The following is a 27,637-nucleotide window of genomic DNA, read 5'->3' on the forward strand; positions in this document are numbered from 1 at the left end:
GGGTTGGTTCAGATCCATTGGGTAAACGTTGTGCTGGTAAATGTTTAACAACTAGCTTTCTGCAGAAAGATAGGGGCTGATTTCCAGTGTTTGCTGACTTCTGCAGTGTAAATAATTTTACCACAGGAGTACTGAAATACAACAGGGCAAGGAAAGTGATCAATAAGACCAAGTCTCTTCTAGACCGTGACAGTAGAAGACCACATCACTCCCTAAAGCGGGGGATCTTGTGCTCAGTCGTGTCTGACTCTTTGTAACTCTGTCAGGCTCCACTGTCCCTGGGGATTCTCCAGGCAAGATTACTGGAGTGGGTTGCTATTTCCTTCTCCAGGGGATCTTCCCAACCCAGGGATCAAATCCAGGCCTCCCGCATTGCAGGCGGATTCTTTCACCGTCTGAGCCACCAGGGAAGCCCCCCTAAAAGGGGAATCAGAGGCAAGTACATACAGTGCATTCTTCACAGTGTAGTCTGGCAGCAAACGACTGACACAAGCATTGGCCTGTATCTACATCACAGGTCAAGAGTGGCAGACTCCCAAGGGGGTGGCAGTCACAGGCTGAAAGCACATCGTATACAGTCATTCTCATTTTGACTTCTTTACACTGGTAAACCTTCTTATTAGCTTACACTGAGCAAAACGTGGCCACGAGAACCCTGAGCAGCCTGCCCTGTCAAGTTCCCTATCTGCCTGGCCGCACCACTATTTCACTTCATTCAACTTTCCCCAGGAAAGCCAACGCCAGACACTTTCAGAGCCTTCATGTGGTTCTGCTGGGTGCCAACTAGGAGGAGCCAAGAGGTCATGCATGTTGGGGAGTGGGGCACAGTTCTCCTAAGTGATGCTGGCTGGATCAAGTGATTAGGGGCAAGGGTTTCTGAGCGTCATGGTTATTACTAATGGCTCCCTCTCTGGCAGATGCCATCTATTATAATCCTTTCTCTCCTCTTTTTTAGTGCCTCTTTACTTTTTTTTCTTTTTCATTCTCTCTCTCTCCTCTTTCTCTTCCACTCATAGATGTTGCTGAGTTCTGTTCATGTTGTGAAGGCTAAGAAATTGTGCAACCAGAGCAAGATAGGTGTTTTCCCTGCTGAATCTGCTACAGGAAAAGCTAATGTGCTTGCAAACAGCCTACATGTCCTTCAACTGATGAGTGGATAAATAGTGGTGTATCCAAATGATGGAATATTATTTAGCAATGAAAAGATATGAAGTTGCTATAACACAGATAAACCTTGAAAACATTGTGGTAAGAGAAGCCAGACACAAAACACCACACATTATATGATTCCCCTTTATGAAATGTCCACAATAGGCAAATCTATAGAAACAGAAGCATCACTGACTCAATGGACGTAAATTTGAGCAAACTCTGGGAAGTAGTGGATGACAGAGGAGACTGGCATGCTACTGTCCATGGGGTCACAGAGAGTCAGACACGACTTAGTGACCAAACAACATAGAAACATAAAGTAGATTAGTGCTTGACTAGGGCTGGTGGGATGGGAGGTGGTAGCTAGAATGTATCTTTTCTTCTTTGTAGTAAAACACATATAACATAAACTTTACCATCTTCACCATTTTTAAGTACATAGTTCAATAATGCTACCTACACTAACATTGTTGTGCAACCAATCTCCAGAACTCTTCATCTTGCAAAACTGAAACTCTGTATCGTTAAATACCATCTCTCTATTCCTCCTCCCTCCCCCAAGCCCTTGGCAACCACCATTCTCTGTTCTGTTTCTATGGATTTCACTTAACAAAATGCTTTCTTCAAGATTCATCCATGTTATAGGATGGATCAGGTTTTCCCTTCTTTTTAAGGCTGAATAATATTCCATCATGCATACATACCATATTTTGTTTATCAGTTCATTCATCAATGGATACCTGGGTTGCTCCCACCTTTTGACTATTGTGAATAGTACTTCTCTTAACATGGGCATGCAAATCATCTTTAAGATGCTGCTTTCAATTTTGAGGGTATAACCAGAAATAAGAGTATGGAGTTTCTTTAAGGTAATGAAAATCTTCTAAAATTGATTGTAGTGATGGTTATACACTCTGAATATACTACAAATCACTGAATTGTATACTTTAAAAAGTGAATTGTATGGCATGTGAATTATATGTAACTAAATCTTTGACAAAAGAAAAACCAAAACAAAAATCAATGTTTGGCCCATTTCTTGGAGGGCATAGTGTTAGTCAGTGAACCAGGGTAAGTGCCTGGAGTACTGAGAGGTATACTGGGAAATTGCCTTAGCTATATAATTAATTACCCTGAAATTAAATTTTACATCAAATCCAAAAAGAAGAGAATTTAAAAATAGAATGATTCATCATGTTGCTTTCTAAACATGCAAATAATCCACAGCTCCTTATATGGGTATAACACGGAGCATGACACTGTGATCAAAGGGAAATAATTAACCCAGACTCTGAGAAATCAGCAGCTCTCTGAGAGCCCAGGCAGCCTTAAATTTCTGTGATCCTAGAGCCAAGGGGCTCCTAATTTGGCCCCCCAAAACTCAGCAGTTATTTCTATTTTCCCATGACTCCTTCCTTGCTTCTTTTTTCCCCCAATTGAAAATTGCCAAAGAAGTCATCAATCTATGCAAAAATGCATAATGTAATTTAACAAATTTGTAGAATGGAATCCTGGTGGAGGATTTTTGTTTTTTAATTGAAAGGTTTCATAAAGGCATTAAATTTCTTGGCAGTTATCCTGCGTTTGCTCCAGCAGTGAAAATGTGAGCACCCCCTGCTGGTTCTTGATGATAAACTCAGCAAACCACCTAAAATAGTTCTCCACTAATTCACTGAAATTTGAGAGAGGTTTTGTATCACTCAAAAAAAAAAAAAAAAAAAAATCCAGAGAATGCTAGGACTCAAGTATTTACAATGACCAAATGTTAGCACTGACAGGGGCAGCTCCAAGCTTCAAAATGCATTCAAGGTGATGACCCAGCCGCTGTTGACTTACCTTGATAGCCAAGGGGGTCTGTGGCGCTCAGTCCATAGTGGTTAGGCTTGCATCTGTCGCATTTTGCTCCTTCCACGTTCTCCTTACACAGGCATCGGCCGGTCACAGACCCCAAGTCAGGATCAGAGTGGCTCACACAAAGCCCACCCAAAATGGTCCCATCAGGGTCACATTCACAAGCTGGGGACACAGATGTGCATTATCTTAATTAACTGCAAATTGTGGGAACCCTGAAATAGAAGCATACTGCTTTACCTTCACTATAACTGTTTTAGTTGTTTAAATACAATAAATATGTTTGAATAATTAAACCAGTGACCAAGGGCTGCTTGGATATGTCTCCCATATCTCAGAACTAGAAAAATGTTGAACAATACATAAATACATTTTAAAAAGAATTTTAAGTGGTTCTAAAGGAAGAGGACCAGAGGAAGTCTATCATGAAAGCTAGATGTTAATAATAGATTGATGAAAAAAGCAACAAACTGTAAAATTTATATGGACCACAAACAACCCTGAATAGCCAAAGCAATCTTAAGAAAAGAACAAAGCTTGAGCTACCATGCTTCCTGATTTCAAATTATATTACAAAACAATAGTAATCAAAAGAGCATGGTATTGGCATAAAAATAAACACATAACCCAGTGGAACAGAACAGAGGGCCCAGTGACAGACCCACACATGTATGGTCAACTAATTTATGACAAAGAAGTCAAGAACATATGCTGGGGAAATGCCAGTCTCTTCAATAAAAGACGTTGGGAAGACTGAACAGCCATGTGCAAAAGATAAAACTGGATCCCTCTCTTACACCATTCACAAAAATTAATTCAAGATGGACTGAAGACTTGAATGTAAGATCTTAAACCAAAAAACTCCTGGAAGAAAACACAGGCAGCAAACTTCTTGATATCAGTCCTGGCAATGATCATTTGCATTTGAAATCAAAATCAAAGACAAACGAAAGGAAAAATAAACAAGTGGTACCATATCAAACTAAAAAGCTTCTGCACAGCAAAGGAAACCACCCACAAAATGAAGAGGCAATCTACTGACAAGGACAAGAAATAACAAATGTTGTCAAGGATGTGAAGAAAATGGATTTTTTTTGTACTGTTGATGGGAATGTAAATTGGTGCAGCCACTATGGAAACCAATATCGAGGTTCCCCCCAAATTAAAAATATGAAATACCCAGAAATTCCATTGCTAGGTACTTATCTGAAGAAAATGAAAACACTAATTTAAAAAGATACATGAACTCTGTGTTCATTGCAGCATTCTTTATACTAGGCAAGACATGGAAGCAACTTAAGCAATCAGTAGATAGAATAAAGAAATATACCACACTGTGTATATTTACACAATGGAATTTTATACAGTCACAAAAAGAATGAATTCTTGCCATTTGTGGCAACATGGGTGGATTTTGAGGGCATCATGCTTAGTGAAATAAGGCAGACAAAGACAAATACCACATGATCTCACTTACATGTAGAATCTCAAAAAATCCCCAAAGCAAACTCATAGTTACAGAGAATAAATTGGTGGTTTCCAGAGGTGGGGATGCGAGAGATGGGTGAAGGTAGTCAAGAGGCATCAATTTCCAGTTATAGAATAAATAAATCATACTGTAATAATGTACAGCATGGTGAACATAGTTAATAATAGTGTATCCTATATTTGAATGTTGCTAAGAGAGTAGATCTTAAAAGTCCTCATCACAAGGAAAAAATTGTAACTATGTGTGGTGATGAATGACAACTAGGCTTACTGCAGTGATGTTTTTGCAATATACACAAACATGAGTCACATTGTATACCTGAAAGTGATAAAATGTCATATATCAATTATATCTCAGTTTAAACATCAGATTGATTATTTTAGAGGTGATGAAAATATTCTGGAGATAAGTAGAGGTAGTGGTTGAAAAACATTGTGCCAGTGAATTGCGTTCACTTTAAATGGTTAATTTTATGTTACGTGAATTTCACCTCAATTTTTTAAAAGATTTTAAAAAGACTCTAAAGGTGAAAATAAGGTCAAGAGATAAGTTAGAGTGGGATGGTGTAATGAAACATGTATCATATATTTGATTTCATACACTATAAAGTCATCAAGGGACATGATAAAGAGGAAAAAAAAATCACATAAAATGTCTACCAAATCTCTGAAATATGGTTGTTAAGAAAGTAAATCTGTCCTTCCCATTACAGAAAAATATGTTACAAAGATAAGAGCTATCATTCTTTTTGAGTCTTCTTAGAAAAGAGCACCTTCAAGAAAGAAAAAGAGAGAATAAGAATGTTCAAATCTTTGTTTTAATTTTGGAAATCTGTTGGTGGGGCAAAAGCTTAGATGAAGAGATTCTGGAAAATGAGATAAACAGTCATATGTAACAAAAGTAACAACCTCCTCCACCTTTTTTTTTTTTTTCCAGTAGAAATTCAAACAGTTAAAAGAAGGAATGTCATATGAAAAAGGATGCTGATAACATGAGTAATTCCAGTGTGTAAAAGCTAGAAAATATAGTGCTTGGCCGAGTATAAGAAAGAACAGTTGGGGCTGCCCAAACAGCAGCAGCTCTCTTTACCATTGGAGGTCTGGTTGTGACTTTGGTATAGAGGACAAGCGCATTCATTAGTAGACATTAGATGACCACCAAGGTCATCTTGTATCTTAGTGGACCTGTGTTTTCAAGGGATTCCACCTTTACGGAAAGCAATAAAGATTTTAAAAAAATGAATATCTGGATTCTAAGAAACAACTATGTTAAGATTTATACATGTTTGCTTTGGAGTAATAAAACAAAACCCTCAAGTCTAAAGCAATGTTTACCTAACCACCATTCAGGTTAGTGTATTTAGCGGAAAAAAATCAGTCAGTTTGGAATCACTGAAGCAAACAGTTGTCTGACAGAATCTTTTGTTTGATCTTCAGTTGTTTATTACTAGATTGTGACTGGTGATAAAATCTTACTATTGAAAACCAGCACTGACTTCTGTTTAGTTTGGGGAAAAACCCCACAATTTTCTTCTAATTAAAGCCAGTTGCTTCTAGGAAGGAAGGAACAAACTAGGTTCATTTTAGAAGCAGCCAAAAGGAAAAAAAACTCATCTTTATTTGGGAGACACTCCAAAGGGTCAGCAATGAGTTCCAGAGTATAATTTAATTATACACAGAAAAATCCTTTGGGAAAGGGAAATGGGTAAATGGCCAGTAAGTTTGAAATAATCCTGCATTATGACCTTTAGAGTAGAAGTCCAGTAAAATCTTTTTGGGTCACACAATTAAATTCCAGCAAACATATTATTGGTGGAGTCTACCAAATATTTGTTTCTTCTGTATCACATTCAAATGTGTCTTAAATCATAGAAGACTTAAAACTGGTCAACTCTTAGGCCTGGAATCTGATCATGTAAATATTTAGGCTCAAACTAGGACAACTTAGAGAAAATTTATATGAGAATGCTGGTCAAATACACATCATTTGTGTACACACAGTTACAAACACATAAACATGTGCTTAGAGAAGCTAAGAAGTCTCAAAATTGTTTTTTTTACAAGCTCCTCATTTGCCTTTCCTCGAGAAATTCCTTAATCACAAAGAATGGTTTCTAAATTTCAAATCAAGGGTACTAATTTTCTTTCCTTCTTTTCCTCCAAAAGCACCACTAAGTTGATACTAAGTGCTGTTAAAGAGCAAGACTCTGGTTGATGTACTTTATTTGAAATATTTGGTTTAGTTATTTCTAACCTCTTTTCAGATTCCCAGATTATCTGTTTATAAACACTGTACTTTCCTGATTCCATCTAAGAAATTTCATCTTCATTTACAAATATAGAGCTTTATAAATATTAATAAAAGTTGTGTGTGTTTGCATGTGTGTGTGTGTGTGTGTGTATGTGTGAGAGAGAGAAAGATGGGGGCAAAAGGACAGGGAGGGAGAGAGAAGTGGATTATGGATTCTGGTAAAAAATGTAGGGCACTTACGACATTGATTTAAAGAAATAAGTTTTCTGAGGACCCAATTCTTTATATTAATCAGGGCATGTAAGGTAAACTTCTTTTTTTTTTTTTAAGGTAAACTTTTATACAATCAGCTACCTACTGAGTAATCTGAGCAAAAAAATTTCATTGATGCTTATTCCACATAATGATGATTTAAACTTTAAAATCTAGGATATTGTTTGTATTTGGGTGACTGCTAATTTACTTTTGCATAAGACTTCAATTTATGTATTATGATTATGTAAAGTCTGAAACTGGAGTTTCATAGCAAGTCCCTCAGATTTCCCAGGTGGCACAGTGGTAAAGAATCTGCCTGCCAATGCAGGAGACATGGGTTCGATCCCTGGGTCAGCAAGATCCCCTAGAGGAGGAAATGGCAACCCACTCCAGTAATCTTGCTTAGAGAATCCCACATACAGAGGAGCAGGGCAGGCTACAGTCCATAGGGTCGCAAACAGTCAGACATGACTGAGCAAGCACACAGCATAATATCATTTATCTCAAGTTTGGAAACATGTCAACATGTATCATCTGTTGATTAAAAACGTGTTAAAGTGTAAAAAGAAGCAAGGTAATCATAACTGGTAAATATATGAGAAAATTAGAGATACCAAGGGAACATTTCATGCAAGATGGGCTCGAAAAAGGACAGAAATGGTATAGACCTAACAGAAGCAGAAGATGTTAAGAAGAGGTGACAAGAATACACAGAAGAACTGAACAAAAAAGATCTTCACGACCCAGATAATCACGACAGAGTGATCCCTCACCTAGAGCCAGACATCCTGGAATGTGAAGTCAAGCAGGGCTTAGAAAGTGTCACTACGAACAAAGCTAGTGGAGGTGATGGAATTCCAGTTGAGCCATTTCAAATCCTCAAAGGTGATGCTGTGAAAGTGCTGCACTCAATATGCCAGCAAATCTGGAAAACTCAGCAGTGGCTACAGGACTGGAAAAGGTCAGTTTTCATCCCAATCCCAAAGAAAGGCAATGCCAAAGAATGCTCAAACTACCGTACAATTGCACTCATCTCACACGCTAGTAAAGTAATGCTCAAAATTCTCCAAGCCAGGCTTCAGCAATACATGAACCGTGAAATTCCAGATGTTTCAGCTGGTTTTAGAAAAGGCAGAGGAACCAGACATCAAATTGCCAACATCCTCTGGACCATTGAAAAAGCAAGAGAATTCCAGAAAAACATCTATTTCTGCTTTACTGACTATGCCAAAGCCTTTGACTGTGGGATCACAATAAACTGTGGAAAATTCTGAAAGAGATGGGAATATCAGACCATCTGACCTGCCTCTTGAGAAACCTGTATGCAGGTCAGGAAGCAACAGTTGGAACTGGACATGGAACAACAGTCTGGTTCCAAATAGGGAAAGGAGTACGTCAAGGCTGTATATTGTCACCTTGCTTATTTAACTTATATGCAGAGTACATCATGAGAAATGCTGGGCTGGAAGAACCACAAGCTGGAATCAAGATTGCTGGGAGAAATCTCAATAACCTCAGATATGCAGATGACACCACCCTTATGGCAGAAAGTGAAGAGGAACTAAAGAGCCTCTTGATGACAGTGAGAGAGGAGAGTGAAAAAGTTGGCTTAAAGCTCTAACGTTCAGAAAACTAAGATCATGGCATCTGGTCCCATCACTTCATGGGAAATAAATGGGGAAACAGTGGAAAGAGTGTCAGACTTTATTTTTGGGTGCTCCAAAATCACTGCAGATGGTGACTGCAGCCATGAAATTAAAAGACGCTTACTCCTTGGAAGGAAAGTTATGACCAACCTAGACAGCCTATTAAAAAGCAGAGACATTACTTTGCCAACAAAGGTCCATCTAGTCAAGGCTATGGTTTTTCCAGTAGTCACGTATGGATGTGAGAGTTGGACTGTGAAGAAAGCCGAGCATGGAAGAATTGATGCTTTTGAACTGTGGTGTTGGAGAAGACTCTTGAGAGTCCCTTGGACTGAAAGGAGATCCAACCAGTCCATCCTAAAGATCAGTCCTGGGTGTTCATTGGAAGGACTGATGTTGAAGCTGAAACTCCAATACTTTGGCCACTTCATGTGAAGAGTTGGCTCATTGGGAAAGACCCTGATGCTGGGAAGGATTAGGGGCAGGAGGAGAAGGGGATGACAGAGGATGAGATGGTTGGATGGCATCACCGACTCGATGGACATGAGTTTGGGTAAACTCCAGGAGTTGGTGATGGACAGGGAGGGCTGGCGTGCTGCGATTCATGGGGTCGCAAAGAGTCGGACACGACTGAGCGACTGAACTGAACTGAAATATATGAGAGTTTATCCATAGGAAGGAGGGTAGACAAAGAGGAGAAGTGGGTAGCTAGAATATCCTGTTCATAGTGCTGTAGTGTTGTAGTAATGTCCCGAAGATGACAGGGCAAGATACTATGTTCTGACAAAGCTAGTGGTGGGTATATTGTTTATATTATATACATAATGTTATTTTCTATTATTTTGTCTATGCCTAAAATATTATCTTTTAAAAAGTTGAGATTAATAAAATGAAAAACTTTTAATTAAACATTAAAAAAACAAAAATGAGAGACTTCCCTGGTGGTCCAGTGGCTGAGACTCATTGGGACAAGGTTCAATCCCTGGTCAGGGAACTAGATCTCACATGCCACAACTAAGAGTTCACACGGTACAACTAACGATCTCACATGCCACCACAACAAAGGTTTAAGTTCCCACATACCACAACCAAGACCTGGTGTAGCCATAAAGATACATTTTTTTTTTAAAGGAAAAATTAAACAAGGTAAGTTAGCTTAGCAAAACTGAATCTGCTACAGCCAAATGCTATAGCCAATCTCCCTACTTAATTACTTCCCTGAGCTGACATGGCAAGTGCTTGTGGCAGCTTCTGAAACTATCGCCCCCTTCTGGTTGAATCCAGAATAGTTTCCTAATTCATCAGTATCAGCCCTGGTAGCTCAGTGCGTAAGGAAACTCTCTGCAATGCAGGAGACCCGGGTTCAATCCCTGGGTCAGGAAGATCCCCTGGGGAAGGAAATGGCAACCCACTCCAGTATTCTTGCCTCGAAAATCCTATGGACGGAGGAGCCTGGCAGGCTTAAGTCCTTGGGGTTGCAAGAGTAGGACACGACTTAGAGACTAAACCACCACAGCCATGGCTGCGAGACCACAGGGAGGGACCTAGATTATCTGGCCCAACTTGTTCAGAGACAGAAAAGCTCAGAACCAAAGTGATTTTGCAATTCCCACCACTAAGAGGGCAGTTTGGAGATGCTGCTGAGCCCAGTGGGGACCAGTTCCATCAGCACCTGCTCAGATGAGGGGTGAGGAGGGGTCAGAGGCTGGGGACTCACGAATGCACACGTAAGGATCCGAGATGGCCTTAAGGGGGTCCCTGTAGAAGAGAGCTCTGCAGCGGTCACAGTGCTGGCCCTCGGTGTTGTGCTGGCAGTCGTCACACACGCCCCCACTGCGGCCCCCGCTCGCCAGGTATGCAGTCATGTCGAAGTGACAGCGGTCAGAGTGGCCGTTACAGTGACAAGCTGAAAACCCAGCAAAGTTATGAGAGATCACCAAGGTCCCCACGGTGAGCATCCCAGGGATGGTGGCTCCCTGCTCATCACCCATTTTCCATAACCCATTTTCCCCTCCTCCACTGTCTTCAGACTCCTTACACCAAGTATATAGAAGCTTAAAATAGTTGCTTTCAAGGATATTTTTAGCACTCTAATTCTGCTCATATACTCTCTATAAAATGTGTTCTCGAAATGTTCACTATTTAGATTTGTTTTTTAATCAAGCAGAGAAATACAAATCATTTGGGTGATCTAAAAGCCATAGGATGCAATATTTTTTTTCTTGCTGTTATTCAATAAAGAATATGTTTATGGCTTTCCAGGCAGCACAGAGGTAAAGAATCTCCTGCCACTGCAGGAGATGTGGGTTTGTCAGGGTCGGGAAGATCCCCTAGAGGAAGAAATGGCAACCCCCTCCGGTATTCTGGCCTGGAGAATCCCAAATACAGAGGAATGTGGTGGGCTACAGTCCATGGGGTGGCAAAGAATTAGATATTTAGACCGAGCACACAGCACACACAAAGAATATGTTTACTGACTCAGACTGGTAAATCTGAAGGTTTTACATCACATGTTTGGTAGTACTGTAGTACTGGATTCTCCAAATTAGATGCTAGAGCTGGGTCCAGCCAGCCTCTCCTTCTCTGGGGCAGAACTGCTGGAATCGGGGCTAAATGTCATTTTCCTCCCAACAGGCGCTCACCCAGACCATCAGAAGGAAAGGCAGTCTGTTTAAAGGTATCTGTGTATCTTTGTGGGAATATCCATGCTACTTGCCTGATTGGGTTTTTCCCTGTCAACAGCATAAGCTTGGGCCACATTTTCCTGGGTCATGTTCACTGTGACACCCATGGATGGGGATTTTTCATAAGAGCTCATCTAATAACCTCTTTGTCAAATCCTGTTTTTCCCACATTTGGGAAAAGAAACTGAATAAAGTTTTAGAAATGCATCAAAATTCAGAGGCGGAAAACACATGACAAAACTCCCTCCTATCTTTTAAAGTCTAAATATTTTATTAAAAAACACAATAGCCTGTCAAACTCCATCCTGGGCCTCATTTCTCAGATTTTATCTGACATATGGGTTTAAGGTCACTTTCACTGAGTGTAATATTTAATCAGGAAAACAGTGGGGCTCTCTGTACAAATTCTAGTGATCACCAGACTGCTGGAGTGATACCATCCCCACTGATATTACCCTCCCATGGCTGTGCCCCTCCTATGGAAAGGGCCCCACAACATATAATCTAGTTCTTCAAATTAATGTTAAGTTTTGGTGTGAGGGTTGGAGAAGCTGGTGTTCTTCTGTGCAGGAGACGTGAGGAATATCACACAGTTGGAGCTGGAAGCCACAAGGTCACCCCCTGCGGTGCCAGAAGCCCAACAGAAACCAGCTAAATGTTCTCCAAAAGAAGGGAAAGCAGAGACTGTGTAAGGAGTTTCACATATGGAAACTCAGTCTATGAGAAGAACTGAGGTCCACCCACCTCGGCAAGCACTGTCCAGGAGGCCCGTAGCTGGCCTCCAAGGAACATCCTGGAAGAAGTCCTTGCACCTATCACAGTTCGGGCCATCTGTATTGTGCTGACAGATGCATCGACCATGAACCTGCATGCGTGAGGAACATGAATGCTGTGAACACAGGGCTCATCTTTGAACTTTGAGGACGTTGGGGTTCTTTAAATGAAAAATTAAATACCAGGCCAAGGGGGTCTCTCTGGGTCTTAGTTTTCCATGTGTTAGTTACAATACGAACCCTGACTGTCTACTATTACTTGCTTAATTAGCTTTTAAACTTTTTAAATTTTAAAAACTTTTAAAATTTTAAGATGCTTAAGTGACCATTTACAAGGAATTCTTTGTATTTCTGAATTTTGGTATCAGGGAACACATGGCCTGAACACAGGCCCTTGGCAAACTGAGGGCCAGGATGGAGAAGGTGTATGTGTGCGGGCGAGTGCGCATCAGTGGGGTATGATTCAGGAACATCAGGGAATTAGAAAACTAAAACTGGAGAAAAGTGTGGGATTCTCTTGATTTTTCACAAAATGCCCTCAGTGCCCACGTTCCGGGGGAAAAGTTCCACTTCTGGTGAAACATGAGGTGTCTACGTGGAAAGATCTATAGCCTCAACACCTGGCCTTGTCCATTATGACCAATAGTTCAAAACTATTTTTAGTTAGACACACTCCCAAGACTCTGCACAAAATTAAATTCTTCTACTGTCTTATTCCTTTAAGATTAGTCCCAGGAGTCGAGAAGATCTGTACTGCTTAGCACAGAGTCATTCATAGCGTGTCACTTGACGTGATGGCTTTCGACAGCATCAGATGTCACTCAAACACTTTGGCACTGAGCCCAGGCTCTCACATGAATAGACCTTCAATACATTTTTATGAGACAATGTATGTGACATGGTTCTTCCCCATCAAATCTCCATTTCCTAAAAATCCAATAAACAAGAGAGAATAAGATGGACCATCTGGAAATCATAAATTAAAAATTCTGCCCATTAGCTCAATGATGCCTACATGTGGCAGAATTCACAAGAACTTTCGTCCAGAGAACCAAAGGCCCCCAGATGGCCTGATGGGCCAGACTGAATGATACCTGTCTGGCACAAAGAGAGCTCTTGGATTGCTGATCCCCACATACAGAGTCTGACACACATTCAGCACTAAGACAGGGAAGGGAAAATAGGAGAGCCGATCTGGCTCTCGGGTGAGTTTGTAACTCACCATGCCGGGAGGGCTGAAAGCATCATCGTGTGTCTTCTGTGTTGAACCACATTTGCTAGCATGGCCATTGCAAAAACAGCTTCCTCTAACCACCATCTCATACGAGCATAGTAGTATTTATCAAGGGAATTACTTCCAAGCAAAGTATCCCCGAGAGTATGGAGCCTGGTAAAGTTTATCCTCAGGTTTGTAAATGTCACAAGGTCTAGAGAAAGGAAAATAGTGAAATTAATAAATCAAACTGCATTAGGTTGGATGGGTTCAAAGCACCCTCCTTGACTGATACTCCCTTACCATCCTATAGACATGCAATGACAAGGAATCCCCCTCACATGAAGTTTTACAAAAGAAGTCGGTGTGAAAAATATAAAGCAATTCATACCCTGGATGTAAGGGCTGTAAGGGTTTTCTATTTCAAAGCTGGGATCCAACACCTTTAAAACAACCTGTAAAACAAAGGTAGGTAAATTTAGAGTGTTTTACCCCCCAAATGTAAGTGTTCAATATACTCTTAAAGAAGATATCTTGACCTTACAAGAAGGCTGAGCCACTGTTTCCCACCTGGTGTAGAATGTAGATTATCATTTGGGTTCTCATTTGAATAAAAGTATCAAGAATGAAAATGAAGGAAGGTTGTTAAACAGTCATTCTGGCTCTTTATGCACAAGTGGTCCATGCAGACGGAAGTGCTGCTACCACTGGTGAAAGGACTCCTACGCTTGATTGGGGTGGAGTGATGGGTTCATGATTCAGCAAGTCCTCCTCAGTGTGGATCTGCACTGGGGGATTCAGGAGCTGCCTTCTGTCACCATTCCTATGACTCTACCTGATAAGGTAAGACCTCCCAAGCCTACTCCTATCCCCTGATTCTCTGCCCATCACCAGCTTTGCTCTGAGGAGTTCTGGGCAGATTCCACCCAGGTAGGGGGCTTGCAGAGCACGGAGGGCTGCCATTAGCCTTTATGGTTCCTTTGAAAGGACTAGAAAAAGATATTCCTACCCCTGGCATCCTGGCCACAGTGCCCAACTTGCATTTCAGCCCTTGTTTGCCGTCAGTAGGGGCACTCTTGTACAGGATCATTTCTTGTAAGGTATTTGTAATTTATCTGAATATGAGATGAATTCAGGACTCATTTCAATGTAGACACTACCATTCCTAAACAAGCAGCAGCTCATGTTCTGTTTCAGTAGACACTAACTAAATTGCTTTCATCTCGATTAACCACAATAACAACAACAACAACAAAAAGATTTCATTTCCAGGAAAGAAATCCAAGAAAGGCAATTCTACCTCACCACCAGTGGAGGGTTCAATATCCGAATATTTGGAGTCACAAACAAGGTCTCCCACTCCCTGGGCCTGGCCAGATGTGATGTTAGGGAAGGAAGTAGCACAATCTTTGGCAAAATATTTGAACACTCTCCAGGTGTGTCCATAGTCTGTGGAGCGTTCAACTAACATTGCAGCAGGCCGAAAAGTCTGGGGGAAAAATCAGTTAAACTTGTCATGCTTTTTGCAAAAGTAGAATATATAACCCATTCCAGATTGACAATATTTTTGAATTCCATTTCTAATATCTTTATTTGTATCTTTTCAAATCTATTCTAAGGAATTCTCTGGTGGTTCCACTGCAGAGGGCACAGGTTAGATCCTGGTCAGGCCACTAAGATCCCACATGCCATGCAGCAAGGCCAAGAAAAGGAAAAGAAAAAAAAAATCTATTCTACCATGAACACACCAAAATCTCTTTCTATCAAGCGGACAACTATTTATGAGCACATGCTTTGTCCCAGAATCAAATTCCATTTTAAAATTGTTTCTGTAAAAATTAATTGAAGAAAAATGGCATGTACTTTTTTTTAGAAAAAAGCCAATGCAGTTGACATTTTTATAGCAATCTGCATGTGGTTTTCTTCGCTTAGAATACTTTTCCTCTGGCAAACTCTTATACATCCTTCAAAATCTACCATGAGGTTTACCCTGTTTCCCCAGAGTTGACTTAGCCATGTCAAATAACCCCCCAGCATTCTAATCGTACATCTATTTCTGCATGTGTCACTCTGCATTGAAATTTCAAAATTATGTATCTGTTTATACCCATGACTAGACTGTGAGTTCTTTGAAATCAAAGACTGCTTCTTAAATTTTTAAAACTTTTAATTTCATGTTCATCTTTTATGACTAAAACCTAGCACCAGGCCTGACAAAATTAGAATTCTGATGAATGATGAAAGAACGACAATAGCGCAGATTTTCTCTGGCATCTAACTCAGTAAAGAGCCTTTAAATTTTCTTCCTCTTCTGATCACAATTTTTTTTTATTTCCTTAAATAATTTCCAGTGCCTGTCCTTTTATCCTCCAAATTATCTTTCTAGTTCTTGTCATCTCTAGCACCCCAGAGCTTGGAGGTTTTCTTTTTTCCTGTATCTTCCAAGACTCACTCTCTCTCTTCTTTTCTGTTAATCATGTAAGTTATTATTTAATGAGCACTGGTGTTTTTTTGTTTTTCATTCAAGAGCAAAAAGCCCAGATAACAAAGCTCCAGTCTGGATTTGAACAGCTTTTTGTTCTCTGCAGGGGAGCAAGGAAGTGAAATCTAAGGTATGCCAAGCATTTGGTAAGTAGATAAGGGGGCAGCACTCTACACATCTGTACCTTAAAGGTCAGAATAAGGTGACTGAGCTGAAATATGGCCTCTAGGTCCAGTCTGATGCTGACATGATCAAGACCTAAAGGAAAATCCAGAAAGAAGAAAATCAGTGATTTTGAGAGACAACTGTTCACCATGCTAATTCCTCAATTGTCTGTAATGAAACCCTTTGGAATCTTATGGCTGGTGATTAACACTCTTGCCAAGTCTGCTGGAGTGGCTTTCCATGCCATTCACACTCAGGATTAGGTCTATGTGTGAGGGTAATATCAGTTTTCCCCTGATTGTGCCATTTATATTTTAGTGACAACGCATACAGCCACAGTGTGGCAGTACGACATACCACCAAGGGAGTTCCTGGATGGTCCCTATAGGTAGAAAGAGACGGCTCATTATGTTGACCTCAAATCTTGACTTCATATAAGCTAGTAGCCAGCACATGGCAAACACCCACATCCTCTCCTTCCAACAGCTACAAGGAAGCACTTGAGCTAGTTGTATTGTCATTCAGCAGAAAACACACCTTGGATTTTTCTCCTGGGACTGAGGGTCTGTGGGCTCCTCTGTGGCGACCAATCATGTTCCTGTCCAGTGGATGACACTGAAAAAGCCTCATACTATGCTTGCCCTAAATCATCTTATATACTGATGATGATGATTTCCTTACTGCCTTCTCATGGTCTAGAGTCCCCTACAGGAAATACATTTAGGTATCCAAAGACAATAGAGGGACTATAGCCCGAACATCCTGGCCAGGACTTTGCACTGAGACAGTTGTTGCCATCCAGGTATAGCACGGATGTGAAGTATCAGCTCCAATCCAGACATGATGGAGGCTGCTCTCTAGAGTGGAACTGTCCAATGGATGTATGAGTCCCACGGGCCATTTAGACTTTTCCAGCAGGCACATTTTAAAAAGTAAAAAGAAACATGAGAAATTATTTATATTTATTATATATATATATATATATAGTCTATATATCTATACAATATATTTATCCATATATTATAAATAACATGGCATATTATAAATAATACACATTACAGATAATAAACATATTATAGATAATATATTGTGTGCTGTGCTCAGTCATGTCAAACTCTGCAACCCCACGGACTATAGCCTGCTAGGTTCCTCTGTCCATGGGATTCTCCAGGCAAAAATTCTGGAGTAGGTTGCCATTTCCTACTCCAGAGGATCTTCTCAACTCAAAGATCAAATCCACATCTCTTGCATCTCCTGCATTGGCAGGTGGATTCTTTAACACTGTACCACCTAGGAAATCCTAGATAGATAATACATTATCTATAATTTATTTATATATTTAAATCATATGTATGATATAAATATTATATATAATACATTGCCTAAATATATATCATATATAAATATATACTATGCCTAATCCAATATATCAAAAATATTCTCATTTCAACATGTTATCAATATTTTAAAAATTAGTGATACTTTATTATACATACTTCTTTCCCCAAACTAAGTCTTAGAAACCAGGGATGTTTTTACACACATAGCACACATCTTGGTTTGGATTCAGTTCAGTCGCTCGGTTGTGTCCGACTCTTTGCGACCCCATGGACTGCAGCACACCAGGCTTCACTGTCCATCACCAACTCCTGGGGCTTGCTCAAACTCATGTCCATCGAGTCGGTGATGCCATCCAGCCATCTCATCCTCTGTTGTCCCCTTCTGCTGCCTTCAATCTTTCCCAGCATCAGGGTCTTTGCCAACGAGTCAGTTCTTCACATCAGGTGGCCAAAGTATTGGAGCTTCAGCTTCAGCATCAGTCCTTCCAATGAATATTCAGGACTGATTTCCTTTAGGATCGACTAGTTGGATCTCCTTGCAGTCCAAGGGACTCTCAAGAGTCTTCTCTAACACCACAGTTCAAAAGCATCAATTCTTTGGCACTCAGCTTTCTACACCGTCCAACTCTCACATCCATACATGACCACTGGAAAAACCACAGCTTTGACTAGACGGACCTTTGTTGGCAAAATAATGTCTCTGCTTTTTAATATGCTGCCTAGGTTGGTCATAGCTTTTCTTCCAAGAAGCAAGCTTCTTTTAATTTTGTGGTTGCAGTCACCGCCTTCAGTGACTTTGGAGCCCCCCAAAATAGTCTCTCACTGTTTTCATTGTTTCCCCATCTATTCGCCATGAAGTGATGGGATCAGATGCCATGATCTTAGTTTTCTGAATGTTGAGCTTTAAGCCAACTTTTTTGCTCTCCTCCTTCACTTTCATCAAGAGGCTCTTTAGTTCTTCTTTGCTTTCTTCCATAAGGGTGGTGTCATCTGCATATATGAGGTTATTGTTATTTCTCCTGGCAATCTTGATTCCAGCTTGTGCTTCATGCAGCCCGGCATTTCACATGATGTACTCTGCATATGGGCTTCCCTCATAGCTCAGTTGATAAAGAATCCGCTTGCGATGCAGGAGACCCCGGTTTGATTCCTGGGTTGGGAAGATCCACTGGAGAAGGGAAAGGCTACCCATTCCAGTATTCTGGCCTGGAGAATTCCAGGGACTGTATAGTTCATGGGGTTTCAAAGAGTAGGACATAACTGAGTGACTCAGTTTCACTCTGCATATAAGTTAAATAAGCAGGGTGACAATATACAGCCTCGAGATACTCCTTTCCCTATTTGGAACCAGTCTGTTGTTCCATGTCTGGTTCTAACTGTTGCTTCTTGACCTGCATACAGATTTCTCAGGAGGCAGGTCAGGTGGTCTGGTATTCTCATCTCCTGAAGAATTTTCCACAGTTTATTGCGATCCACACAGTCAAAGGCTTTGGCGTGGTCAATAAAGCAGGTGTTTATCTGGAACTCTCTTGCTTTTTTGATGATCCAGCACATGTTGGTAATTTGATCTCTGGTTCCTCTGTCTTTTCTAAATCCATCTTGAACATCTGGAAGTTCTAAGTTCATGTACTATGGAAGCCAGGCTTGGAGAATTTTGAGCATTATTAGCATGTGCGATGAGTGCAATTGTGCGGTAGTTTGAGCATTCTTTGGCATTGCCTTTCTTTGGGATTGGAATGAAAACTGACCTTTTCCAGTCCTGTGGCCACTGCTGAGTTTTCCAATTTTGCTGGCATATTGAGTGTAGCACTTCCACAGCATTATCTTTCAGGATTTGAAATAGCTCAACTGGAATTCCATTACCTCCACTAGCTTTGTTCATAGTGATGCTTCCTAAGCCCTGCTTGACTTCACATTCCAGGCTGTCTGACTCTAGGTGAGTGATTACACCATCGTGGTTATCTGGGTCATGAAAATCTTTTTTGTATGGTTCTTCTGTGTACTCTTACCACCTCTTCTTAATATCTTCTGCTTCTATTAGGTGGATTAGCCATGTTTTACGTGCTCAGTAGCCATGTGTGGAGCCACAATATTGGAAAGTCTAGCTCCAGAGAACAGTGACTTCACTGTGGTGAATTGGGATACAGCTTAGTGTTCTAGGGTGAATGGCTTGGGGAAGGGTTTGTTGCTGAGAGGGCAGTCACATTCCAGGCTCTGTGTCAAAGGCTCCCAGCTCTTTCTGGAAAGGAGATCATCTGTTTCCTCTTGTTCTCAACCAAGCACTCAGTTGAGAACACATCTTCTGTGCAGTCAGCTTTGACAGAAGGGCATTCCCTTTTAAGTAGACATGGAATGAATGCTGGGCATGTGCATCAAAGCAGCTGTGAAGCAAAAATGGTCCCATTCATCAGTGTGGTAAAAACCACCAACATTGGCTAAGGAGAGTCCAATGAGAGACCAATCATTAGGATCCAAAATGAACTAGCATTTAATAGACACCAATCATGTCTGTGTCCAATGGATGACATAGAAAAATAGCCTTACACTATGCTCACCCTGAATGATCTTACTTATTATGATTATTCCCACACTCCCCTCTTATGGCCTGGGATCCCTTTAGGGAAACATGTTTAGAGTCCGAACAGAATAGAGGAATTGTAGTCCAAGGTGAGAGATGCAGGGATGTGGCAAATGGAATCCTTCTCTGCGGGGATAAGGGCTCCAGACCACTGTTGAAGAGGGTCCATCATGAGTGAACGAGCTACATTAAACACATAAAGTTGGGGTGGGAAATAGGAAATCCCTGATCAGGTCCAAATTTACAGTGGCATCTAGGAAACAGGGCCAGTGTGAGGTTCAGGATCACAATGTCATGAACAGGGAAGGGCAAAAACCAGGAAGGAAAGAATTGCAGTCAGTAGCCAACTACCCTTTCAATTAAATTTTTATATTAAAATTTTTGATTTGCAGAAAGAAATATCCTTTCTCTTTCTGCCTTCATGTGTTGAAGAAGGAAAAAGCACATAGTATTAACTCTCAGACTTCCCCCGGCATTATTATTTCTGTTTACATCAGTGTGTTTTTTATTAGGCTTAATTTACCAATACCTCATAAACTACTTCTATCCCCCTTTTTACTTTCCAAAGAACAAGAGCATACAGAACTGTTCCCCACATGAAAAAAGTAAAACATTCTCAGGTATGTGCTTAAAAAATATTTCTATTTCTCAAGAGGAAAATATTCTTTCTTAAAATGAAAATTGAATTTTGCTTTTATACAGGGTTTTACATTCTCAGTGGATATTATTCCATTTCAATATAACTCCTTGTGTGATACTGCCAAAATCATACAGAGAGAAAGATACCTTAGAAAAATGTGAAGAGATAAAAGATTGGAAACAAACCTGGTCATACCATTTTCAGACTGCCACCACTTCTTTTCTCTCTCTGGTTCAAAACTTGTGATTACATTCTCGATGGTGTGGCTGTTGGGTTGGGTGTGTGGATCATATGGAAATCTGGAATCACAGATGAAGCATTTTTGTTCCCCCTGGAAAACACATCATTAAAATTAAAAATAAATAATCGTCATTACTTATTGTTGATCTGAATTTAAAAACAAGCTGGATGAACTGTATTTGTCATTCAATCTAGCTAAAAATAAAAAGCAGAGGAAATAACAAGACATAAATTTTTCCATCAATAGGTGTTTGACTACCAAAACAAACAAAATTAAGACTTGACTTAGAAATTTTATAAATGTAAACATTTGGGACAAAATTGTAAATTTGTAGAACTAATAATTATTTTCTCATACAAGGAGCAGAGGGTCTAGAGTTTGTTTTAAACTATAGAAAAATAACTAGGATATACTCTTGAGTTGGAATGACTTCCTTTAGTAAAAAAAAAAAATAATTAGTAAGAAATTAATGAAACAATTGGCCATTAGTTTATCTGCAACCATCATCCTTTCTCTCTCAGATATTATTTTTGGCATAAAAGCTTCCAGAGCCAAAACCTTTACTATGCACATGTGGATTTTATAAGAGTTTCATTAAACTCATTACAGAGAGACCAGAAGGTTTTTGTGAATTTGGAACTAGTTTTGCTTGGGATGGATTTTCCAAGGTTTTAACAGTCAAGACTGGCCTTTGAATTTGCATCTACTTGTAGCTGTACTTACTTAAAACTCCTGAGGAACTCTCCCAAGATTTCCAAAGACCTGTCAATGGCCTGCACAGTTGTTCTGGCTAATATCTGTGGGACTTTGGAGGAGCATTTTTGCAAAGCTTCCAGGAAGCAGGAGTGATTTCTTACAATCCTCCATACTGGAAATTGCCCAAAACAGCAAATATGCTGGTAGGTATTCAGCAAACGTTGGATTTTATGCTTGACCATGGCTTACAAGGGCCTAGGTAATCTGACCAGTCCTACCTCTTTTGTTAAAAAAATGCATGATGATTGTAATGACTATTTCAGCTACAGGTTGTCAAATTAAACCAGACTTTCAAGAGAGTGGTATAATCTTTTTATAATCACTGGCCATCATAAGCCCTTATACCTGAAGAAAATCGAAATACCCTTTAGAAATTAAGGACCAGTACAAGTTAGATCAGTTCTGCATATGGGGAGATTTGCCCCAGATCTGTCCTAATAGAGCAACAGGAGCCCAATGATTCCACCAAAAGTTGTCAAGACTTGAAAATATTTCCAATACTATGGAAAATATTGGGGAGTATGTTTAACTTCAGGCCATTTATTTTTTCTGTAAACATTTTAGAAGTACAGTCTTTGATGGAGCTGGCTACAGAGGATGCTTAGTTGTGGCAAATAGATATGAGAGGCCCAACTTGGGTAACACTCTGAGTCATTGATGACTTAAACACTTGGAAGAGAATGTTTTGCTTGAGAGCTCTTTGCTAGTCGATGGATGAAAAAAAAATTATCCTCCATGCCACATGCATTTTATATAACTAATACTTATAGTTTCACCTATAATGCTTTGTCAGCTGGAAGATATTTGGGGATTTTTTCCCCCCAGTTCTAAGATTTTTGTGATCCCTAGACTGAAGAAATTCTGGAGTTTGTTTTACTTCTATTTGGTGTAACTTTGCCATATAGCAACATCAAGTTCTAATTATTTTAACATCAAGTTCAAATAATTAGACTCATGACAAAATAAGCAGATGCCAATGGTGGAAAGACAAGATGGGTGATGCCAGTGTTGCAAAGTTTCTAATATTAGATTTGGGAATCACTGCTTTGTCGAGGGGACCTAGCCTTAGGAAAGCTACTCGAAGGGCCTTCCATCCCACCTGACCTAAAATTGAGTGAAACTTCTACAGTGTCACTGTCTTGCACATGTAGAGAATTTGCTTTCTTATACAAGTACTTCCTAAACTTAGACCAGGGCTATGCACTCAAGTATTGTCTCCACTTATTTATAATCATCCTCTTTTACTAAAATCAATGAGAACACAAAGCCTTCCCAGAGGCCTCCAGGAGTTGCCTTACATAAACAATACATGGAAAAACCTGGGTCACTAACATTAGGCTTCCATCCAACTTCCTTCCTGCACATCCTCTCAGTTAAGGGGTTGACATGACTGCCTCAGGCTTTTGAGCAGGTGTGATACTCAGATGACTTTGGATGCTTTTTTCAGAGCCCAGGGAAGAAAAAAAGCAACTGGTCCTTTTATAAAACTGGTCTTTAAGAATAAAAGGTACAAAAGGATGTTCACATTGGGACTTGACAGTCTCTAAACAAGACAATTTCCAAGTGGCATTGAGATGCTGGCATACAATCAATTCCAAGTCTACACTCTGTCCATCTCCATCTAAAGTAGGGCAGTAAGAGCCTATGTTCAGCATAATAGCCCTGAACCCTGAGGGTTCTTCCATCTTCATCCAACTTATCAATTATTTAATAAGTCCACTCCATTGGAGTCACTAAAGCAGCCAATTAGAACATATATTGTATAGTAGTCCCTTCCAAGACTGAACCAAAAAAACCCTCTTTTGTTTAATCTAAAGTTAACAAGAAATAGATGAAGCCCATCTTCCTTATTCCCCAATTAGTGAAGGTTTCCCAAATGTTGACTTGAATCATTTGTGTCTCTGATGTTTGGGAAGGCAGACTGTCTCCTTTTTTTCTCCTGTTGTCTGGACGGCCCTAGATGTACTTGGAAAAATCTACATTGCTGATGAAATCGTGTCCCAACAAGTAAACGAAGATCCAACCCACCTCGAGGTAGCTGAGGATGCAGTATTTCTGGGCTCTGTCCAGCCTACAGGTAGAAGAAGCCATGAGCTGCCTGCTGCGACCCACCAGGAGATCGCCAGTGGGGGGATGACAGGCACCTCTGCTGCATTCATCTTGAGCTTCCACGTAACTGAGCAACCCTTGAACATGATAGAAATAGGACACATGAGGAAGTCTAAGGGTGGTAGAAGGCTTAAAGAAGTGACTGGTTAAGTGGGAGAGTTAACAGTCCACCTATTTTTAATACTAGTTCTGTGCTCATGAAGACCCTGGTGGTGGATACTGTTGGCACCTGCAGCCTGATGGAAATTTCTTAGCCTGGGAGGTTATGCCGTCTGTGCTCACGTCCCCACCCGGATCAGCTGAAGCCAGTGACTGATGCATGCATGTTTCTCAGCCATTGCCTCAGGCTAGCATCCACTCTGTGATGCAGTTTATGCTCAAAGTCTCTTCTGGGAGGAGGTTGAAGCTGGACTCCTGCTGGGACCCCATTCTGGCTCCACTGCTCTCCCTCTCTCCCTCTTCGGAGCACTCCCTCAATAAATCACTTGCACAGAAATCCTTGTCTCAGGCTCTGCTTCTAGGAAAATTGATCTTAAATAATCTCCATTCACTGGGAATTCTCTATGTGTCATTTTAGGGCAAATAACAAAGATAAATACACAGACATGAGGAAGGAGAGTCCTAATCCTGCCTCTTACATCTATTGTTCCAACCTGGAGGAAAATCTACTGGAGAAATTAAGAAATCCTTGGGAAATAACTTTCTCTTAAAATATGCAAATTCAGTTGACCTCCCTTTCCAACCTGGAGTGCTGGATTCAGACACACCATGGAACAGATCGTGTTTCTTTGGGATAAAAGATGGCACAGATGGAATTTCAGACTGTACAGTACTCTTAGCCCTTGGTACCTGCCATCCAGCAGATCTGTCATGAAGGCTTCAGTCACAGAGCATTAAAGGGCAGCTCTATTTCAACTGTCACACTTCTCTACTTTTCATGAGAAACCTCTGAGATAATATCCTTAAATGTTGGTTTAAAAATGATTTTTAAAGTTCTGTTTGTTTTAAAATGTTAAATTTTGAGTTAATATAACTTTAATCTCTATATGTGAATACAGGGTGGGTAATCCACACTGTTTCTTGCCTGCACAGCTTGTCTGCTTTATTCCTTAATGTTAAAGTTACACACTTATAAACCATAACATATTAGTAGCTTTTGTTTACTGTTGGACTGAATAAAAGAAAGCAAAAATCTTACTCGAAATAAGGTCTAAATTGAACACACACTAAAGCTAAGTACATTATGCTAAAGCTATAATGTGAGTCCTCTATTTTATTGATAGCTATTTATAGAAATAGTTACACTTCTTTTATTTTCTTTTTTGGGCTTCCCTTGTGGCTCAGCTGGTAAAAAATCTGCCTGCAATGCAGGAGACCTGGGTTCGATCCCTGGGTTGGGAAGATCCCCTGGAGAAGGGAAAGGCTACCCATTCCAGTATTCTGGCTTGGAGAATTCCATGAACGGTAGAGTCCATGGGGTTGCAAAGAGTTAGACAAGACTGAGCAACTTTAACTTTCATACTTCTTTTAAAAGCATATTTGAACAGGACAGTATTTTTTTAAAATTCAGTTAAATGGTTAGAATTCTTTTTTTTGCTTCTTAAGGCCAAAACGTAGGAACTAGTTTTCTCTTGATTGCAACTCAAACTGCAGACATGATAATTTTGCAGAAATAAAACAGCCTCCAAATGGAAAGACACAGGACCCAGAAGAGCTAAAACAATTTTAAAAATATTTCTACTTGATATTAAGGTTTACTATGTATCCACAGTAAACAAGAAAATATAATATTGGTGGAGAGACAGCCCCAGAGATTAATAGACTAGAGACCTTGGAAATAGACCTACACAAATACGATCAAATGATTTTTGAGGTTCAAAGGTGGATGAAGGGCAGTCTTTCATCAAGCTGAAGCAGTTGGACACCCAGACGCAAAAAAATGAACTATAACCAAAATCTCACACTGTATACAAATATTAACAAAAATGGGTCATGGACTTAAAAGGTAAAATATAAAACTCCTACAAACACATAGGAGATTTGGGCAATTTAGGGCTAGGCAAAGCATTTTTAGAATTGACAATAAAAGCATGATTCATAAAAGGAAAACTGGTAAATTGGAACTTCATCAAAATTAAAAACTTTATGAACAGGTGAAAAAGCAAGGAGAATATAATTACCAATCACATATCTGACAAACTTCTTGATGTAGAATATATCGTGTTAGTTGCTCAGTCATGTCTGATTCTTGGCAACCCCATGGACTGTAGCCCATCAAGCCAGTCAGGCTCCTCCGTCCATGGGATTTGCCAAGCAAGAATACTGGAGTGGATTGCCATTTCCTTCTCCAGAGACCATACAAAGAGCTCTCAAAACTCAACATTAAAAAACCAATCCAATTAGAAAATTGCAAGCAGCATGAATAGACATTTCACTGAAGGAAATACATAGATGGCAAATAAGCACCTGAGAAGATGTTCAGCATCATTAGTTACTAGGGAGATGCAAATCAAAATCACAATAGTACTACACACCCATCAGAATAGCTAAATTAAAAACAAAAACAAAAACTGGTAACTCCAGCTGCTAGAGAGGATGTGGAAAAACTGGATCACTGCTGGTAGGAATATAAAATGGAACAGTCACTCTGGGGAAAAGTATGGTAGTTTCTTACAAAGCTCAGTTCAGTTCAGTCGCTCAGTCGTATCCGACTCTTTGTGACCGCATGAATTGCAGCACGCCAGGCCTCTCTTTCCATCGCCAACTCTGGGAGTCTACCCAAACCCATGTCCATCAAGTCGGTGATGCCACCCAACCATCTCATCCTCTGCCGTCCCCTTCCCCTCCTGCCCCCAATCCTACCCAGCATTAGGGTCTTTTCCAATGAGTCAACTCTTCGCTTGAGGTGGCCAAAGTATTGGAGTTTCAGCTTCAACATCAGTCCTTCCAATGAACACCCAGGATTGATCTCCTTTAGGATGGATTGATTGGATCTCCTTGCAGTCCAAGGGACTCTCAAGAGTCTTCTCCAACACCACAGTTCAAAAGCATCAATTCTGCGGTGCTCAGCTTTCTTCACCGTCCAACTCTCACATCCATACATGACCACTGGAAAAACCATAGCCTTGACTAGACGGACTTTTGTTGGCAGAGTAATGTCTCTGCTTTTAAATATGCTATCTAGGTTGGCCATAACCTTCCTTCCAAGGAGTAAGCATCTTTTAATTTCATGGCTGCAATCACCATCAGCAGTGATTTTGGAGCCCCAAAAAATAAAGTCTGACACTGTTTCCACTGTTTCCCCATCTGTTTCCCATGAAGTGATGGGACCAGATGCCATGATCTTAGTTTTCTGAACGTTGAGCTTTAAGCCAACTTTTTCACTCTCCTCTTTCACTTTCATCAAGAGGCTCTTTAGTTCTTCTTCACTTTCTGCCATAAGGGTGGTATCATCTGCATATCTGAAGTTATTGATATTTCTCCCAGCAATCTTGATTCCAGCTTGTGTTTCTTCCAGCCCAGCGTTTCTCATGATGTACTCTGCATATAAGTTAAATAAGCAGGGTGACAATATACAGCCTTGACATACTCCTTTTCCTATTTGGAACCAGTCTGTTGTTCCATGTCCAGTTCTAACTGTTGCTTCCTGACCTGCACACAGGTTTCTCTAGAGACAGGTCAGATGGTCTGGTATTCCCATCTCTTTCAGAATTTTCCACAGTTTATTGTGATCCACACAGTCAAAGGCTTTGGCATAGTCAATAAAGCTAAGCATGTGCTTATCATACAATCTAGCACTGACACTCTTAGGTAATCACCCCAGAAAAATTAAAACTTCTATTCACACAAAAAACTGTACAGCATCTTTATAACAACTCCAAACTGGAAAGAACCCAGATGCCTTTCAATGGGTAAATGGTTAAGGCTTCCCTGGTGGCTCAGATGGTGAAGAATCTGCCTGCAATGCAGGAGACCCATGTTAAATTCCTGAGTTGGGAAGATCTGCTGGAGAA

At 40.3% G+C, this 27,637-nt stretch overlaps 1 protein-coding gene across 1 annotated transcript in view; it reads right to left on the bottom strand.

Moving 5' to 3' along the window:
- The window catches only part of LAMB4 (laminin subunit beta 4), a 133,033-nt gene that overhangs the window by 68,030 nt on the left and 37,366 nt on the right, over window positions 1–27,637 (bottom strand). Inside the window, 11 exon segments of the mRNA XM_081535994.1 lie at window positions 448–557; window positions 2,989–3,168; window positions 10,361–10,549; window positions 12,072–12,192; window positions 13,323–13,426; window positions 13,429–13,527; window positions 13,705–13,768; window positions 14,614–14,802; window positions 15,980–16,053; window positions 20,714–20,849; window positions 23,544–23,701. Coding sequence (XP_081392120.1) covers window positions 448–557; window positions 2,989–3,168; window positions 10,361–10,549; window positions 12,072–12,192; window positions 13,323–13,426; window positions 13,429–13,527; window positions 13,705–13,768; window positions 14,614–14,802; window positions 15,980–16,053; window positions 20,714–20,849; window positions 23,544–23,701 — 1,424 coding nt within the window.

The sequence above is a fragment of the Giraffa tippelskirchi genome, chromosome 10 (genome assembly GCF_054371585.1).
Source record: "Giraffa tippelskirchi isolate mGirTip1 chromosome 10, T2T-mGirTip1v1.2.pri, whole genome shotgun sequence".
In the NCBI taxonomy this organism is placed as follows: Eukaryota; Metazoa; Chordata; class Mammalia; order Artiodactyla; family Giraffidae; genus Giraffa; species Giraffa tippelskirchi.